This window comes from Aspergillus luchuensis, chromosome 5, assembly GCF_016861625.1.
Source record: "Aspergillus luchuensis IFO 4308 DNA, chromosome 5, nearly complete sequence".
Taxonomy (NCBI): domain Eukaryota; kingdom Fungi; phylum Ascomycota; class Eurotiomycetes; order Eurotiales; family Aspergillaceae; genus Aspergillus; species Aspergillus luchuensis.
In genome coordinates this window covers 706,841-724,034 of record NC_054853.1, presented here as the reverse complement: position 1 = coordinate 724,034, position 17,194 = coordinate 706,841, and the positions used below count along the sequence as shown (strand labels likewise).

General features: G+C 46.1%; 8 protein-coding genes across 8 annotated transcripts; 3 read left to right on the top strand and 5 right to left on the bottom strand.

Moving 5' to 3' along the window:
- Nucleotides 1-6: 6 nt before the first annotated feature.
- AKAW2_50258S (uncharacterized protein) lies at nucleotides 7-1,338 on the bottom strand (the record flags this gene model as incomplete). The annotated part of the gene is made up of 3 exons (XM_041690055.1): nucleotides 7-233; nucleotides 286-1,063; nucleotides 1,120-1,338. 3 exons carry the CDS (start codon nucleotides 1,336-1,338, stop codon nucleotides 7-9), a joined length of 1,224 nt encoding a protein of 407 aa, XP_041543679.1.
- A 346-nt stretch (nucleotides 1,339-1,684) lies between these two features.
- Nucleotides 1,685-2,209, bottom strand: AKAW2_50257S (uncharacterized protein; the record flags this gene model as incomplete). The annotated part of the gene is made up of 1 exon (XM_041690054.1): nucleotides 1,685-2,209. The coding sequence occupies one exon, from the start codon at nucleotides 2,207-2,209 to the stop codon at nucleotides 1,685-1,687; it is 525 nt and encodes a 174-aa protein (XP_041543678.1).
- A 4,733-nt stretch (nucleotides 2,210-6,942) lies between these two features.
- AKAW2_50256A (uncharacterized protein) lies at nucleotides 6,943-7,996 on the top strand (the record flags this gene model as incomplete). Its single annotated transcript, XM_041690053.1, has 4 exons — nucleotides 6,943-7,279; nucleotides 7,342-7,446; nucleotides 7,514-7,719; nucleotides 7,769-7,996. 4 exons carry the CDS (start codon nucleotides 6,943-6,945, stop codon nucleotides 7,994-7,996), a joined length of 876 nt encoding a protein of 291 aa, XP_041543677.1.
- An 873-nt stretch (nucleotides 7,997-8,869) lies between these two features.
- Nucleotides 8,870-9,311, bottom strand: AKAW2_50255S (uncharacterized protein; the record flags this gene model as incomplete). Its single annotated transcript, XM_041690052.1, has 2 exons — nucleotides 8,870-9,253; nucleotides 9,303-9,311. 2 exons carry the CDS (start codon nucleotides 9,309-9,311, stop codon nucleotides 8,870-8,872), a joined length of 393 nt encoding a protein of 130 aa, XP_041543676.1.
- Nucleotides 9,312-10,479: 1,168 nt separating this feature from the next.
- Nucleotides 10,480-11,811, top strand: AKAW2_50254A (HNH endonuclease signature motif containing protein; the record flags this gene model as incomplete). Its single annotated transcript, XM_041690051.1, has 3 exons — nucleotides 10,480-10,906; nucleotides 10,955-11,280; nucleotides 11,329-11,811. 3 exons carry the CDS (start codon nucleotides 10,480-10,482, stop codon nucleotides 11,809-11,811), a joined length of 1,236 nt encoding a protein of 411 aa, XP_041543675.1.
- Nucleotides 11,812-13,274: 1,463 nt separating this feature from the next.
- AKAW2_50253A (uncharacterized protein) lies at nucleotides 13,275-13,738 on the top strand (the record flags this gene model as incomplete). Its single annotated transcript, XM_041690050.1, has 2 exons — nucleotides 13,275-13,451; nucleotides 13,505-13,738. 2 exons carry the CDS (start codon nucleotides 13,275-13,277, stop codon nucleotides 13,736-13,738), a joined length of 411 nt encoding a protein of 136 aa, XP_041543674.1.
- Nucleotides 13,739-13,843: 105 nt separating this feature from the next.
- AKAW2_50252S (uncharacterized protein) lies at nucleotides 13,844-14,905 on the bottom strand (the record flags this gene model as incomplete). The annotated part of the gene is made up of 1 exon (XM_041690049.1): nucleotides 13,844-14,905. One exon carries the CDS (start codon nucleotides 14,903-14,905, stop codon nucleotides 13,844-13,846), a length of 1,062 nt encoding a protein of 353 aa, XP_041543673.1.
- A 56-nt stretch (nucleotides 14,906-14,961) lies between these two features.
- Nucleotides 14,962-15,949, bottom strand: AKAW2_50251S (uncharacterized protein; the record flags this gene model as incomplete). Its single annotated transcript, XM_041690048.1, has 3 exons — nucleotides 14,962-15,014; nucleotides 15,061-15,317; nucleotides 15,366-15,949. 3 exons carry the CDS (start codon nucleotides 15,947-15,949, stop codon nucleotides 14,962-14,964), a joined length of 894 nt encoding a protein of 297 aa, XP_041543672.1.
- Nucleotides 15,950-17,194: the final 1,245 nt, after the last annotated feature.

Here is a 17,194-nt window from a genome sequence, read left to right as displayed (position 1 = left end):
CGGGACCTACCGGCCATCTCCAGTGTCTTCTTGATGAACGTCCATGGAAACAAACGTCTCCCACGGTATCTGATATTCTGTACTTAGATGCGACATGTAACCACGAGCAGACAGATCAATTCTCGGTTCTCGAATGTCTTTGGGAAGAGGCGCCGGGGATGGAAAGGACAATGAATGGGTTGGGCAGGCAAGTGCGCTCTGCACTAGGTTGCTTTCTCCGTAGAACTCATGGCCTGTGGTTATTAGCCTTCATATTCTCTTCCATTGATGCGGGTAAATCCATACCCAAACTGTTTCCCACTGAAGGAGGGTGAGCCGCATGTAGCTGAACCGTACGATGACCAGGGAGCCCCGATGAATGAAAAGAAGGAGCCAACCCATCCAGGCGAGCGCATTGATCGTTCGCGACGTCAACCTGTAGGCCGAGATCTCCTGTCTGTCGCCTCTTCAGAGATGTTGATACACTTCCAATGTCTCCCGCCGTTTCGCTGATGCCATCTAGCCTCCCTGGCTTCCGTTTCCGCTTTTTTGTCGGTAAGCTGACAACACAGTCCAGTCGCCTTAGGGGGAGAAGATATGTATGCTCGAAACATGCTGGTGATCTGGGAATTTTGGTATTCACTTCGTGTCGTGAGCGCAGGGTTTGCTTCATTAGACTCTGGTAATTCACCGGATGTCGCTGTGCCAGATGTTGCAAGACTTGGTACGCGGGCTCGTTGCAAACTGGGCATTTACTTCGGAACCACAGGTTCTTCAGCGCCATGTGCTGAGCTTCCTTCGTGGTTTTGAACTGCTCGTAAAGGTTATCATAACGACTATACCCGTGGAGGCACAGAGGACATGTATAGGATAGCTTGGAGACTTGCAATAGGATGCGATACAGGGCGTGTTGGTTGCAGTTCGTGTCCTCGACGGCATGTTGACCAGGTAATATTGGATCTGGGACTGTAGTGATTTTTAATCCTGGGGTAATCGTACCAACGGGCTGTAATAGCTTGACCTTGGCGTAGACGTGGCACCCACTTAAGAAGTGGAAGTCTCCTGTGCGAGACTGGAACGCCTCCTAGGAGATCACATAAGCAATTACCGAATTACGGCAAATTTTGGACAAGGCAGGACCGCTCTTTTAAAGGACCAATCGCCAGTCAGCTGACAATGGTGCTGGAGCGTCTGAGTTGATCTTATGGCGAATTCTTCTTCTTGGGCCAAATCTCGCTTGCAGTCCGACGATCCCTGGGGGCACTGTGCCATGTCTGGGACGAAGGAACCCGCCATTTGCCGTAGCAGATCTCTTACTAGGAAGTAGGAGGCAACTTCTTTACGAGCGTCCCAATCCATTCTCGGTTAATACTATGATCTATCTCACTAAACCCTCCCGGGTGCACTCTCATCACTCCTAGTCATCCACACAGTAAACCTGTGGCACAAATACCATCATCCATGCCCCCTTTGTCAAGAAACACTGGCTGTAGAATGCCTTGTACCTCTCACAACGCATACCGCCAAGGAAGAACTCCGATCAGCCACTTTACCAGGCTATGTCCGGCGTTAGCGTGCGTCGAACGGTCCTGCTGCCCGAACCACATCCTTTCCCGCCGCAGGCAGAGCCTCTGTGCCCCTCTACATACCCTATCCGACCCCAATCTTCCTCCTTACAAGCAGAAGCCACCAACTTTCGGTATGTCTAAGCAGGAGGTATCCATACAAGAATTCCGCGCCCAGTAAGATCGACAACATCATCTTTGCCTTCGTTCGCGGATCTGGCCGATGGTTCAACTTCTGCCTGCCTCGCTCGGTTGGAGTCTGGATATCTCGTTTGCCCAGGGATCTTGAATTGAGATCCATCTCGAATATGCCCTTGGAAATGGTCGAGGACCTCCGCACGGTTGTCCAATTCCAGCAATTCGCGACAAAAAGAGCACCACATCCTTCCTTCCGCAGCAGAGCAAAAGTTCTTATCGATAAAGGCTTTTCTCAGTTCTTCCGTGCGGCACGGCTCGACAAGATGCTTGAGGTAGAGATGAGACCGATGGGCAAGCGACTCGTTGGAGCTGGCTGAGAAGAATTCACCGCAGCTATCGTAGAGACATGTGCGCCCGGCATGGAAGGAATATTCTTCCACGTGGATACGCCAATCGTCGATAGAAGTGAATTCTTTCGTACACTCCTTAGCGGTGCACATGTATTTCTGCTCCAGCGTGTAGCTCATTTTAGCCCCGATTGAAAGAGAAGGCCGATATTGTTCGGGAATCTTGAAGTCCGAGGATGTCGGTTGTGATTTTCAGGATGAGACGTGTGATTTATATAGCGACAGGAGAGTTTCTACTCTCGCTGGCATAATCATCCATATAACTTGTTAAACACACTAGTTACCCAAAAACCTATTTCTGTTGCTAAGTCCTTGTAGCCCGCCTTCCGTCTCTTTCAGCTCTTTGGAAACCCACCTTCCGTACAGCCACCACGGAAATCCACAAGCCAAGAATTTCCCTTTGCATTGATCAAAAATTTCTTTGCTTTAACGTCTTTTCAAACAATATCGTTCTGATGTACTATTTCAACAGCGGCCTAGATCTGGTTCGCCCATTTCCGGCTCCCACCAACATCTACCGACTCCATGTCGATGTCTTCTTCCATGCAAGTCGCAGCACAAGTATCCCCATTAGCATCCCGTGAGATCATTCCTGATATCCAATGACCCCTGCCAGGTCCTGTACTCTAATCAGGTTCCGGGAATGTCGCAGAACTAGATTTTTTTGAAGAAGATCCAGCTCCCATTCGAACAAGCCTATATCGTCCCGCATGGCTGATTTACCGAAAGTAAACGATGAAAAAGAAAAGGAAAAGGGGAAAAGGAAGATGCGCTTCAGATATGCACACCTAGTAGATGTAGCTGTACATAATAGTTTCCCTAACAATTGCGTCGAATTGCCGATAATGTGGGATTCTATCGGTAAAATTTAACGTGAAAGGGAAACCTTAAGGATCCCATTTCCGGTCGCCAACTACAGCCATATCTCTGGTAAGATGCAAGGCAATATCATCACCGCGATGGAGAGCGTGCACTTGCGAAAATGGGTCGATAAAGCGGTCCGGAAGATTCAGCTAGTTCCTCCTCTGCGCCTTCATACCAATCTAAATTTTCAAGAAAATGCCCCTCGATCGTTCTTGAAAAAGGTCTCTTTTAAGTATCTCAACCATGCGGCTAGTATGATGGCAGAGGAAAAGAAGAAAAGACGAAATGAGTGGATCACGGTATTGTGTGGAGTGCTCCAATTTGGATAATTTGGACTATGTCTCTAAAAAGACCAGCCAATCCTTGCAATGCTCGGGGGATAATATACACAAGCTGGTCGATCAGGTTTGACCCAAAAAAGGCATACATACTCTCTATAAACCTCGTTATCAAGACTACTCTATAAGGCCTCGCCACGAAAATGCCTTTAAGCCCCATTTTTTACATTACAGACTAATGATTCCACACTGGTCCTTTCTCGCACGGTTGTCAAGATTCTGAAAATGCTGGATGCAAAGAGGATGCACCCAACGATAACTTGTCATTGCAGGCTGGTTAGAGTTGGGACAAGCAATCGATGATAGAAAAGCACAGTCTTACTTACACGTTCATGATCTCTTACAGGATCTATCTTCAGGTAGTGCATCTGCGGGTCGTCTGTACACGGCGTCGCTGCATCCGAAGCGAGTACATAAGAGGTATGTTTACGTTCCTAGTGTCATCCCAGGATACCGCGGGCAAAATAGGACGGGGTAAGAGGCGGGATTGGCGGATAGGGCGAAAAACAAAAGGTAAAGGAAGGACCGAGTAAGGCATAGATTAATTCACAGAAGACAAGTCATAAAACCAACAAATAGCATGTGAGGAGCAGAACTACGGAACGAAATACAGTCGGATCACAAGCATGAAGTTAAAAACCCATAGGGTTTTTGACATGCGTTAATGGGCGCGGAGCATAAAGCTCCACACCTCGGACCAACCCGCTGTAAAAGATGGTGCCCCACTAAGCAGTCATGCTCTCAAGAGATTTGGGTCTTACTCTGATTAGCCCTTCTATTCATAGATAGCTAGAGAAAGAAGTCTGAACCTTTCGTATAGAGGAAGACTAGATGGTCCCTCAGCAGAATGTCTTCTCCAGTTCCGTTGGTAGACCATTCTCAGGAATATGAGGGACCATAAAATTGCTAAAAAGATACCAATATAGACAAACAGTTGACGAAACCAACATGACATATGATAATATAGAGCCCCACCAGAATCAAATACACCATGATCATCGGAGAGTAAGAATGATATTAGATATGATGAACAGAGGTAAGGTACATCGACGTATATATACTATATAAAATTCATAAAAAAAAAAAAAAAAAAAAAAATCAATCCTTTGTTAACAGATAATGTCATGTAAAGGGTGCTAAGATAGTGGCCCTCAGAAACCATCCTCGCTACCTTGACTGCTTGGAATGAAGCGCCAAAGGAAGAGGAGAAGTAGTATCTGGAGGTCTGCTAGGCTCTGGAGAAAGAGAACGCGTAGGTTTGTACGAGAGAAGTCTGCCAGTGCTTCCTATATCCTCAGGACGCGGACGTGATCTGGCTGAGCATGAACTGAGAAACTCGGCCAGAGCCTCAGGTCCACCAGGTGAAGATCGCACATGCTCATAACTGAGTATTTTGCTGGTAGTGCCAGCTGAACAAACGACCAAGGCAGTTATTTCTGCCTGTTTCGACGGAGACAGTCGTCCTTCGTAAAGTGGCCCAGCATCTGTAATACGGACGATCTCCTGCAAGTCAGTCTTCATGACACTAAGTCAGCAATACTAGGCTCACCTCGAAGGGCGCTTGACGGGAAGCTGGAACCCCGTGTGGACTAGGTATTCTTGCAGTAGCCGATTCCCGGACCCGACTCCATGGCGGAGAGAGAAGTCCGATATTTGGCGTGTGTGCGTTGGCATGGCCGTGATCGGATTGTGTGTGGAGTCGATAATTCGAATTCTTATTGTAAGGGGGGGCACTCAGGCTCGGAAAACACTGCCACGGCATAGTTTGTAGGAAATAATCTGTAAAGACATCCACAGAGATCTAGTTTGGTCTGTGCCAACTTGCGGTGAGACTTGGACAAGGCAATCATCTTTATAGGCTTCTGGAGCTTCATTTCATGTGGTAGTGTGCTCTGATCCAGGCTTTTGCCAGAAAACAAGGTCGGAGGTCAATCAACGCTACAATCTGAGCTGGGCATATTTGTTTTTGAGTGTAGGCCATGTTCCTGACGCTGTACCTGGTCTGAACCCACCAACTAACAGGATAGGCTATCTGGGACCGTCAATGTCTGACTGCATCTCCCGTCAGACTAAAGGCTACGATACGCACGAACTTGTCGGTTCAATAACATTTCCTCGGTGGACGCACTTGTTCCGAGTCATGTAATCAGCACTATGTTACGATTTATGCTTAGAAATGGGCAAATAGTAATTTAGAGACTGTGAGATTGGCATCGGCACAGGGGCCAGTGGGAATTTAAAATATAAGTCTGTAGCAGCTGCTGACGAGTAAAGAGCGGGCTGCCTAGTTGACAGCCCCAGATATGCATAATAGGCAACCTGGTGTGCCGTCATGGCCATTTAGGAGGGTGGCTATAAATCATGAAGACAGTGGTGCACCCCACATCTTACGCCTGATCATCAAGGCAAGCCAATTTTGTCGAAAAGGTAGCCTTGCCGAATATGGTTATGTCGCTTTTACTTCACTCCACTTCGTTAGGTGAGGACATATGACACGGACGGCTCCCGGCTAAAAATCGCTACTAATTTGGCGCTTGTTGGGAAGTTCACCGTCGATCATGACTTGGTTAAGACACATAAGAAGTATGGGATTTTGTGTTTCGAGCACTATTGCGGCGTAGTCTTGCGTCGTGATGGAGTGTTTTTTGTTTTTTCGGTTAGCCTGCAGAATTCACCGACTGGAATGTACCGCATCTCCTGCCCTGCAATTATCCACGCTGGTCCCCTGAATGAATTTCAACGACTAGTTCTCTGGTCCAAACTTAATGCTGCCCGTGACAGTATACCTCAAAAACATTGGCAAATGTCGGGGATGAAAACGGAGGACAGGTTTCTGGTCTTAAAGGAGTGAAATTATGGCATACGATGTCTCTGTGAAAGCATGGCAGAAGTTTCAGTTTTAGGCTTTATGCTAGAAGCTGGAATGAGGCGGGTATCTACTGTGTAGTTAGACTTGGATAATCTGGACTGTAACTTTCATCTGCAGCTGGGAATTATCTGAGCCTCTCTTTAGCGTGTACATTATAAATTCCGCCATTGACTCTCCGCTTCTATGGACCAAACTTGGTAAGCGAGCACAAGTGTAATCATAGACTATGCCAATCCCGGTGAGAGAGTATTTCAGAATGTCGAGAGGAAGTCAAGAGGGCATCTTATACTACAAATTTTAAATAAAACTGAGTTGTGTTCGTGCACTCAGTTATGCTGGTACAAGGTGAATTTGTGAGGTAAAATATTCTGGCGTATTATTCGACAAATCACGGACTTTCTGCTTTCTGTATATACTAATCTTCTTAGATGCATAGGTTCTGCCTTGGAAGATGGATAATTTGAGAGAACCCTTCGTAATAAATTATTTCGTAGATATGAAAGACCAAGACATCTCCTAGCAATTGAGCCGTGAGCTGAGCTAGTTCTACCTTTCCATTGGTTTCCCTTCCAGATTTGGACTTTCCTATTACTCTAAAAAAGGGGCAAGGCTGCCATAGCTTGAAACAGCCTACTAGTATTACTTTACAGTACACCATGTATTGATGTCTATAAATATACACTGCCCGGCCCCCATCAATGATTCTCCCGCCTCCATCCCCAAATTCTCATCTGTTGGATCCCCTTGCTTGTGAACTCCCCGTTTGGCATTTCTTTTCCATTATGCACGTCGAGTTGAAGAATCAAAGGCAGCTCAATACTTTGGTTAAGGTCTTAGAGGAGTCAAAGTTTAGGTTTTTGTGTCCTAAATGCCTCCGAGGTTTTTCCACTTCAACACTTCTATACCGGCACTTCCGACAGAAGATGGATCTTATCCATCAAGGGCTTGATTCGAGCAGACACGATTTCGATTTGTTCATATACTGCTACCAGGCTTGCATGGGACCTTCGATAACCGCTACTAACATACCAAGCGTGCCAAGATGCTTTGAAATCTCTTACATCATTCAACATCATGGTGAAGGGACAGAAAGCCTGGACAGCCAGAACTCTGATCATGGTACGCAGTATATATGTATCAGTACTTTTGACGAGTCGCGTACTGAAACACCATTCTCCTAGTCCAAGCATACATACCCAAATCTTATACGGTCCTCCGCAACTTTGTTGTCCCGGTCTACTATGATGTCCAACCACGTGGCTACAATCAGAAAAATGCGACGATACGTATGTTATCCTGTTAAGATTCGATAGGTGTTTGGGTGACAGCCAGTTGACTAAAATTACCGAGAAGTTTCTCAAAGGCGAGTCCGACACCTGCAAAAACTCCACGACGAAGACGTGGAAGCTAGAATTCGTGCACTTCTACCCGAAGTGGAGAATTGGCTAAGTGGAACACTGCGTCTCCCGAAGGATATATCCCATGACCCTGGTAATATTACCCCATCAGTGGATGTTGATAGGCAATTGGTCCCGGTTCGAGACCTGCTATACAGAGGGGTAAGGCTCTATGACGGGTTTAATAAGCGTCTATTGACCAATCTGATAGTACGGGTCGTTCGCCCTTATACGCACATCTCGAGACGTTCTATCCCCTCAAAACATATCCAAGGCTGTCTATACTGTGCTAAAGGTGGACGGACCAGGCTTTATTGGCACCCAAAAAGTGGCTGTAGGCGAGTCAATCTTGGTCAAAAACCAGGTCATTTTAACTGCTGGCCTGATCCTCCTCATCAGTGTCTCCCCAGCAGTGGTAGTTGGAGGAGGAATGACTTAGCAGAAGTACAATGTCAGAATGCCCTTGATAGGAATTAGATATGGATCCATAAATACTAATACTTCCCAATATCAAAGATTAAATGTACGAGGTTGATATTCTCAATTATATTGCACACACTACCACGGATACATTAAGGACATCGTCGTCCCTATTGTGAAGCAGTCACACAGAGGACCTTTTCTTTTTATAAACAAACTAATAGATACTTATCACCCACAAAACGTGTCAAAGCTCGATAATCGTCGTAGCATGGCGTCAGAGTGCACCTGGTCTGAAATAGATGGATTAGTTTAGCCGGTCAATCCAGCACGGTAGTCAGCAGAAGAAATCACTAACTGTTCTCAGCATCTCTTCCATGATACTAGTAGAGCATGGACAAAGTCCCAAAAGGATCTAAGGTATTCGCTTTAGCTCCAGCAAGTTATCAGGCGGATCCCAAGACGAATTCGTGCGAGTGCCCCTTGAAGCAACTGAGGTTGGGACATACTTCTATCTTCTGTACTTTCTTCTTCGACTTCTTTCAACCTTCTTCCTTTTGATCCTCTTTTTCCTGCCTCTTAAGCGGCGTTTTCTTCGGTACAGCTTCGGTCGATAGTTGCCGCGCCAGTGGTAAGAGCATAGAGCAATGATAACATACAAATACCAAGCACCGTAAACATAAAGGACAGCATTGAGATATTGGTCAGGCTGAACTCCGAACGACATCTTCAGCAGGATGTGTGAAAGGAAAGTGGTACCCTTACATACCAGGGAATCTGCAGGAGTCGGGTTTTAGTACTACAAGCTACAACCTTCTACTTACACAGACCGTGGCCGCAGTGCAAAGAACTAACTAATATGAAGCCATACGTCAATTCTACATGTGGGTATTTACTGCTCCAGCTTTGAGTTCAGCCTAATCAAAGCGATCATGCTTTGCACTCCTGCCATGCCCAATAAAGCACTCCGGGCACTTCTCATGGTGACAAAAGCCACAGGAAATACCCCTAATCCCAACTTCCTTATCACATCGGCAGCAGAATGACCTAACACGCAGGCGGGCTGGCTGTGATACCCAGCCATCCTTACGTACGTCTCCAGCTTTCTTAAACTCTTCCAAGGCAGGAGGGTAATCCTGTACATGTTAGTCTGCGGATGATCTCTCAATAAGAATCTACCACTCATCACCTGGAGTTCATTATTGTTATCAAATTGCTTTTTTCTCGGACTGTAAGCCTCTCTATCTGCACCTGTATTATTCCTCTTTCGGGTGCCCTGCTTGTGATAAGTTTCTAAGATTTGCAGTGAGTTTGTGAAGACATACTGAGGTCATATCAATTGTCGGCAAATGTACATTCAAGGGTAGTTAGAGAATTGCAAGCTTGTGTAAGAAGTCTTGGGGGAATAGATAAACGAATCCCTGTTTGACACGGGCAATGTGGTTACATACTGCAGATATACATTTTAGGTTAGTTGCACGAGTCAACTTGTTGATCGGTACGGCTATATGATACTGGAATGCGTTATGTCCAGTACTGCAGTGAGTCAGGCGACTATTCTGTTAACTTGTCTATTGGGAAACATTAGTTACAATCATCCGACTCTCTACAGCTTTTGACCATGGCTATTGACTCTGCGGATCATCATTTGTCACTTCTTTACCAAGGTTGCTAATGGTGGCGGAATTTACGAAATGGGCTCAGACCGTCGTCTCGATGCGACCTGAAGCAATGCCAAGCTCACTCGGGGTGCGCACTAAGAGACGGATGAGACTTAGTGGCTTGTGTAAGTATTACTGGTTGTCCTGTAAGTATTGCTGGCCACATTGAAAGTATTAGTGGTCATGGTGTAAGTATTATTGGTCGTCCTGTAAGTATTGCTGGCCACGTTGAAAGTATTAATGGTCATGTGGTAAATTATCACTAGCTATCATGTGAGAATAATTATTGGTCAACTTGCAAGTATTAGTGATCACTCTGTACGCACGGTCGTCATCCCGCAAGTACCGGCTGCTGCCACTGTTCAAGGTTGCCCCATAAGAGTTCACATTTACTCTGTAATTATTGGGGTTCAATTCGGATCTACATTTTTGGAATCCACCTTAACCTCCGTTAGCGCTCCATTCCTTGCCATCTGAGTTCAACTCAAAGAACTACCCATTAAGGTCTACACGGCATGGCTGATGAGCACAGAGGGAACCTAGAGAGATTTTGCATACTACCCTTGACGAGGATGGGTGAGGATGGGTGAGGATGGGTGGCGATGGGTGACGATGGGTGACGATGGGTGATGATGGGCTGGAGTGGTGATAAACTTTTTTCTTTGTCGGAAGATAGTAAAGCCGAACCCCTCGACATCAACCGTAAAGGATAGACGGGCACCTTTCAGTCACTATAAAAACTGCCATCCTCCTTGAGTGTCTCGGACTAGAATGACATTGGTACAAATATATTCATAACAGGCCTAAGAATAAAACTAATATACAACAATCTCAAGTCACAATGGCGCGGCAGTCCGACCGTGCCGGGGGTGTTGGGGAGGCTATTCCGCTTCGCCGGCATCGTTCATCTCTGGAAGGGGTCATCTATCCTGCACCGCAACGCTTAGCGCCAGAAAAGCATGTTGAAGCTATCAAGGTTTTTGACAGGCTCATTCAGCATTTCGAGCCTTTGCAGGCATCTAATGAGGATTACAAACCGATGACATTACTACGCCTTATGAAGGAAGAGGTCTCATCAGAAGACGAGTTCCTAGTTCTCTTTTTCAATCACATTGAACCTGGTGAACTTGAAGTCACGGAAGCCAGTCTACCTAAGACCCTAGCAAGATTACACAGCTTTCAGGAATGGACTTCCGAAGAACGAGATGCTCTTAATCAGAGTTTGGCCAACTTCGCTAGTTTTCTGGTGGATTATTTTTTCCTCCCACGTATGTCGCTGATACGTACCTGAACCGTGGCATGCTTACTTTTTATAGTTAAATCGTTGGCCGCAAAGACTCCTCAGCCTACGCCGGCATCCCTTTCCCGTCTCGATTTGTCAGGATCCGCTATTGGTACCCCACAACGTGTCTCTAATTTGAGAAAAAGCTGCCTTACGCGTGACCGGCATCGATGTGTCGTGACCCGAAAGTTCGACACTCGGGAGGCTGAAATGCGATACAAGATTGATGGAGACAACGTGAAGGATGATGATGGAAAGTCTTTGGAGGAGGAAGCTGAAAACACTGCATATCTAGAAGTGGCGCATATAATTCCTCATTCTTTGATGTCTCATAGTGACATTGAAGGAGAGTCCAAATTGGTACGTCATACATCTATACCTGTGAATCTTTGCTGACAGGACTTGTAGACTGAGCGAAAGCAAGTAGCTCACAAGGTTTTGAAGATGTTTAACCCCGATGCTTTCTACCGCATCATGGGGACTGACATTGACCGACAAATGAACGCGCTTACCATGACCCATGACGTTCATCAATCGTTCGGTAATTTCGAGATTGCGTTCGAACCAGTCCAGAATCAGCCACCACACACGTACAAAATCGACTACGTAAATTCAAACCGCAGATTTCGGACCCACGCACTTCCTGTTACTCGCACGCTCTATATAACCCCGGACAGAAATATAGAGCCGCCTTCTGCCCAACTTTTGGATCTACATCGTGCTATCGGGCGCATTCTTCATCTTAGTGGCGCAGGTGAAAGGGTCGACAAAATTATTCGGGACATGGATGATATAAAAGGGGGAGAAGTCTGCTCTAACGGGTCGACTCGTATTGACGATTACGTTCGTTATAAACTTACAGCTGAACTTCACCAGATGCCTGTTTTTTAAGATTGGCGAGTTATTGTTAATGACGAAACTTATTGAGGATAATGCTGTGCGTTGTTCACTTATTACTGATTTGTGGCTCGGACAACTCATTAGCTCTTTCGCAGGTAGCCCGGGATATGGAAATGACTTGAGGCAGTGAAGCTGGTTCGCATCCGACTTTCTTATTAAGGCACTGTAATTAAATGTTATTTACGCCCATTCAATCTCCGTCGAAGGCTTGGCATCGTCCACCGAGCCATAGTTGCTCTTATCATCGGGCTGAACGCCAGAGAACAGAACCTCGGGCGTCTCAGCTTTCCAACACCATTTTTCACACAGGGAAAGATACATACAATGTCACTCGCTTATGCAATTTACAAGATTTCACTATCGCTTCCCCATCAGATGATTGGATTGTTGTCGAGGCTATGCAACTTTGCTATGTATATCATGCCTAGCACACAATTAATAAGCCTTTTCTGATAGACAATCCAAACATATATATGCGCCGCGCCGGCGATTCTTGATTATTCTTCCATAATGAAAAACGTTATCAACAGCTGAGAGTAAATTTGTCTCAGGACAATGAAAGCCAGGTTTTTCGTGGCTAAAGGAATAGTACATATAGATATGCCAGGATGAAATAGAGTAAGGATCGAGCCAAAATGGAGATCTCGATCTTAGTCATGCATATCGTAAGAAAGCCTCACACCTCTAATGATAGCCTTTCTTACTGTCAGCAGGCTAGCTCTATCTATTCGCTATATGCCACCTGCACGCTTGATTGCTTATCGAGTACGTGTCCAGCTGACATCCGAAGGGTATCGCAGCACATCTGCACCGTGCATTCACAGCCACGGTGGCTTGAGTGTACCGCCACGTTTTGGAAACGGGGCCGGCACTCCAGTAAGCTTTGCCTCTTTTAGTATAGCCGCCGGATTCGCCGTCTCATCGTCACCGCCCCATACACGCTCTTACTGACCTTCTCCTCTCCAGCTCCTTCTCGGACCAGAATCGGTTGCATCATGTAGTATAGCATTGAGTGGATATTCATTGCTTGGCATCTATCTCTCAACGAGAACCGCTGGTTTATATATTATACTGCATCAAAGAGGGGCAGTGTCAGTAATCACTTGATCAGTGGATGGGTGATACTGTAACTGCCTGCTGAGAGAAAGCTACGGCTTACTGTCCATTAGTTTAGAGGTACCTTGTCGGTTGGGCACAAAATAGCGAAAGTTTTCTGACCCTGTGATGTAACAGCTGCTGTCAGACGAGCATTGGTCTGCCGGCGGGTCTGGGCATTTGTCAGAATGGCACAGTTGCTCACGTGGCCGGGAATTGTTCCAAGCCAGGCCCCACTGCCCCTCCCTTCCCCCCTTCACAGAATCTGCTTCCAAAGGAAAGCGACATGAAAGGGAAACACCTTACAATATTATTTTCGCGAAAACCTCGTCTTGTGCTTGCGATGCGCGTAAATCACCATGTCCTCTGAAGCGCTCTCACCCGCTCTTGCCACCGTTGTCCATAATCTAGCCGCTCTGATCGATGAGGGAAACGTACTGAAAGCGGCGGTGGACGGTGGATGGCGATACTATGGCGAAACCTTCCAAAAAGAGATTGAAAACCTCAAAAATATGCTGGTCAGTGGCGGTAACACAGTAAGTACGAGTTTGGTTATGCATTATCTCTTCTGTTAACTGTTCTATGCTAGGTTGTTCGGTGCCACGCAACTCATTTTACTCGAGGCGCAAAGATTCGGAACCCCACCGAACGCCTGGTCCTAATTCAGATACGCGGAACCTCAAAGCTTGACCCTGGTGGGTTGTTACAGCCTGGTTCATACCAATACCTCGAAGACTCGCGGACACTCATTGCCGAAAGTGAGGAAGGCGTTGACGTTGGAATAGTTGTACTGGAAGCAGACACGAGTTTTAAGAAGATATGAAAGGAGGGAACCAAGCAGCAGATGTAATAAAACAGAGCTGGTAGTATGGGCCCAATTTGAAGAGATACGGGAAATGGATAGTGAAACGTTTGATCACAACGAACGTCAAGGGGATCGTGGTTTCGTGACTCCGAGAGTATGGAAACTCGGGGCGGGGTTGGCGGTGCGAAAACAGCCTAGGGCTTGTGATGATTCTAGGAAAGGGAGATCATAACCGCGATACTGAGGCGCCGAAGCTAGTGCTGAATCATTGAGAGGATCATAGACTGGAAATTGAGAAGCTGCTGAGGCTAGTGCTGAATCATCGAGAGGATCATAGACCGGAAATCGAGAAGCTGCTGAGGCTAGTGCTGAATCATCGAGAGGATCATAGACCGGAAATCGAGAAGCTGCTGAGGCTAGTGCTGAATCATCGAGAGGATCATAGACCGGAAATCGAGAAGCTGCTGAGGCTAGTGCTGAATCATCGAGAGGATCATAGACCGGAAATCGAGAAGCTGCTGAGGCTAGTGCTGAATCATCGAGAGGATCATAGACCGGAAATCGAGAAGCTGCTGAGGCTAGTGCTGAATCATCGAGAGGATCATAGACCGGAAATCGAGAAGCTGCTGAGGCTAGTGCTGAATCATCGAGAGGACCATAGACCGGAAATCGAGAAGCTGCTGAGGCTAGTGCTGAATCATCGAGAGGATCATAGACCGGAAATCGAGAAGCTGCTGAGGCTAGTGCTGAATCATCGAGAGGATCATAGACCGGAAATCGAGAAGCTGCTGAGGCTAGTGCTGAATCATCGAGAGGATCATAGACCGGAAATCGAGAAGCTGCTGAGGCTAGTGCTGAATCATCGAGAGGATCATAGACCGGAAATCGAGAAGCTGCTGAGGCTAGTGCTGAATCATCGAGAGGATCATAGACCGGAAATCGAGAAGCTGCTGAGGCTAGTGCTGAATCATCGAGAGGACCATAGACCGGAAATTGAGAAGCTGCCGAAGCTAGTACTGAGTCATCGAGAGGATTGTAGAAAGGGAATTGAGGTGCCGAAACTAGCATCGAGTCACAGAATCGGTACCGAGAAGGGTCTGCTGGCACCTGCTGGCGGCCCAGGGTCGTAGGGCCTTCCAAGAGAGCAGGAACTGGAACTTGGTCATCAGAAGAATGAATCCCCATGGGGGCAGAGGACATGACATTGTTGTTTGATTGTTGTTGTATTCCTAGTTGCGATATTATTTGATCTGCCTTTTGAGCTTCGGCCCTTGGATTGAGTATGGGTCGCAGCCTGGAAGAATTAGAGTCCAAAACGTGCTCTTGAGTGGCTTGAGTACCAATCTGGTGAGAGATAGTCGAAGGCACTGAAGGTTTCCATGTATTCTTAGCTCTCATGGCCTTCTTGCGGAGGCGCTTTCGCGTCGAACTTGATGGAAGCCGCGGCCTTAGATTTCCAGATTGTCTAAATGGACAGGTCTTCAGAATGCACTCAAATGCCTTCTGCAGGTCACTTTGATATTTCTTATCATAGATCGCTTCCGCAAACGCAACAAGCGCTTCCACCTCAACATTTTCTATCTTAGCCCTTTCAAAACTATAACAAAGTTAGCAGATATAGATTTCTCAAGAAGGCCAGACCTACTTAGTCGAAGCACCATACAGGGGTGTCAATACCAACTCTCTTTTTGCCAGTAACAAATACCGTTGTCCATACCGTTGAAGATGGATACATCTGTCATATAGCTTCTTATCATATTCCCCAGGATAAGCTTGTTCCACAATATTTCTGGCAGCAGTAGAAAGAAACTTGTGTGGCTGGGCCTCGAAAGACGCTCGCAATCGAGCCACTTCTCTTTGAATAATATCACAAAGAATAATAAGAAGAACCCTACGGCGTACCAAGGCTTTCTCACAGTCGTCGAATTTTTCGTCATGGTCCTCAAATGTTGGGACTTTGATCTCTAAACATTCACGTACCCATGCGCTCTCCGTACGGAACGGTTCAAATCCCCAGAACTCAGCCGAAGGATTTGAGGTCCAAACGCGCAAATTTTCTGATGAGATATTGCTTCTCCACTTCCTTGTTAGAGTAACAAGCCGTTTCATTTGCACATTCGATAGCTTCTGCCCGTTTCCTGATGCCCAATTCCGGAACCAAAGATTTGCATCCATATTCAACAGCGCTGCCCCACGCGGAATGTTATGGCTGGGCATTTCATGAAACATCGGATAATCAGCTCTTCATCTAGAAGAAGGTGCGGGATCACTTAGAAAATTCTGGCTCTTTATGCCAACCGCGGATTTGTGCGGTCGGCCAATGGCTGATGCGAAGTGAAATAAATTGGGAGCAGTATTCAAACCCCGCAGTTATCCTGGAGGCCACCAGATTCCTAGGCTAACTACGTCACGTGGCTCACGGTATTACCAATAAGACTCCAGAGCCAACTCGGGGATAACACTACAGCTGAGACTCCAAGTCATCCAAATAACTCCCTCACAGTTCCCACATCACAAGATGGCGCCGAATGTATCAGCTTCTTATCCGATCCAACATCGTGTTATGGCGTATGAAATCTACATAGATTGTATTGGAGACAGAACGTTTCTCTTCCAGAGAGGATTAGACGTCGAGGTTATTATTCCTGTGTATTTGCGCTCCCGTGATTATCATACAGTAGCTGAAACCTCCTGAGTCCCTGCCCACCGATACCCCTCGTGACCATTCCAGGCATCCGGCTGCTACCAATCATTTAAGCCACAAGCTGTGTTCATCATGCACGGCTGACAACCAAATCATTAGTGTCAGATAGACATCTTAGTATGGACTGCGGTATGGTGAGCAGTGTGCCTCAATCCAATCACACCAAGAATTAATGAAGAAGAAGACATAGTATACATTAGTATAAATGCCAGAGATTCTAAACAAAAGATAACGTACCCCTACAAGACCCTCAAGATTGATTTCAGGTAATAATATTCATTACAGTATGGACATAAAATCATAGTAACCCCCTTATTAATAACTTTTTTTATATTTTATACTCCTGGGACCTCTTTACATTTTCCCAATCAAGTATTAACTCCTTAGAGAATAAGACATGACCGAGCTCTCTATAAATACAATATAAGACAACACTTTGAATTTTATTAATTGGTTTAACTAAATATCCAGGTACTCCTATTTCCAGGCGCAGTTTCTCTGTCCTAAATAATAATTATTCTTGACAATCTGATTGTTCTGTAGTATCCTAATTCAGTACTAGTATCCGACTGTTTACATAAGTTTCTAGAAAATAATTATCCTTCAGACTTCATTACTGGACTTGTCATCCGAACATTACTATTACCAAATATGGACTTGGCAGAGGTCTACATCAATAGTAGTCATGTAATCTTAGCAAGGTTACACAATGCAATACGTGGCCGAGGAGTTTTAGAGTTTGAAAGAGAAATTATCGCAATTCTCGGATA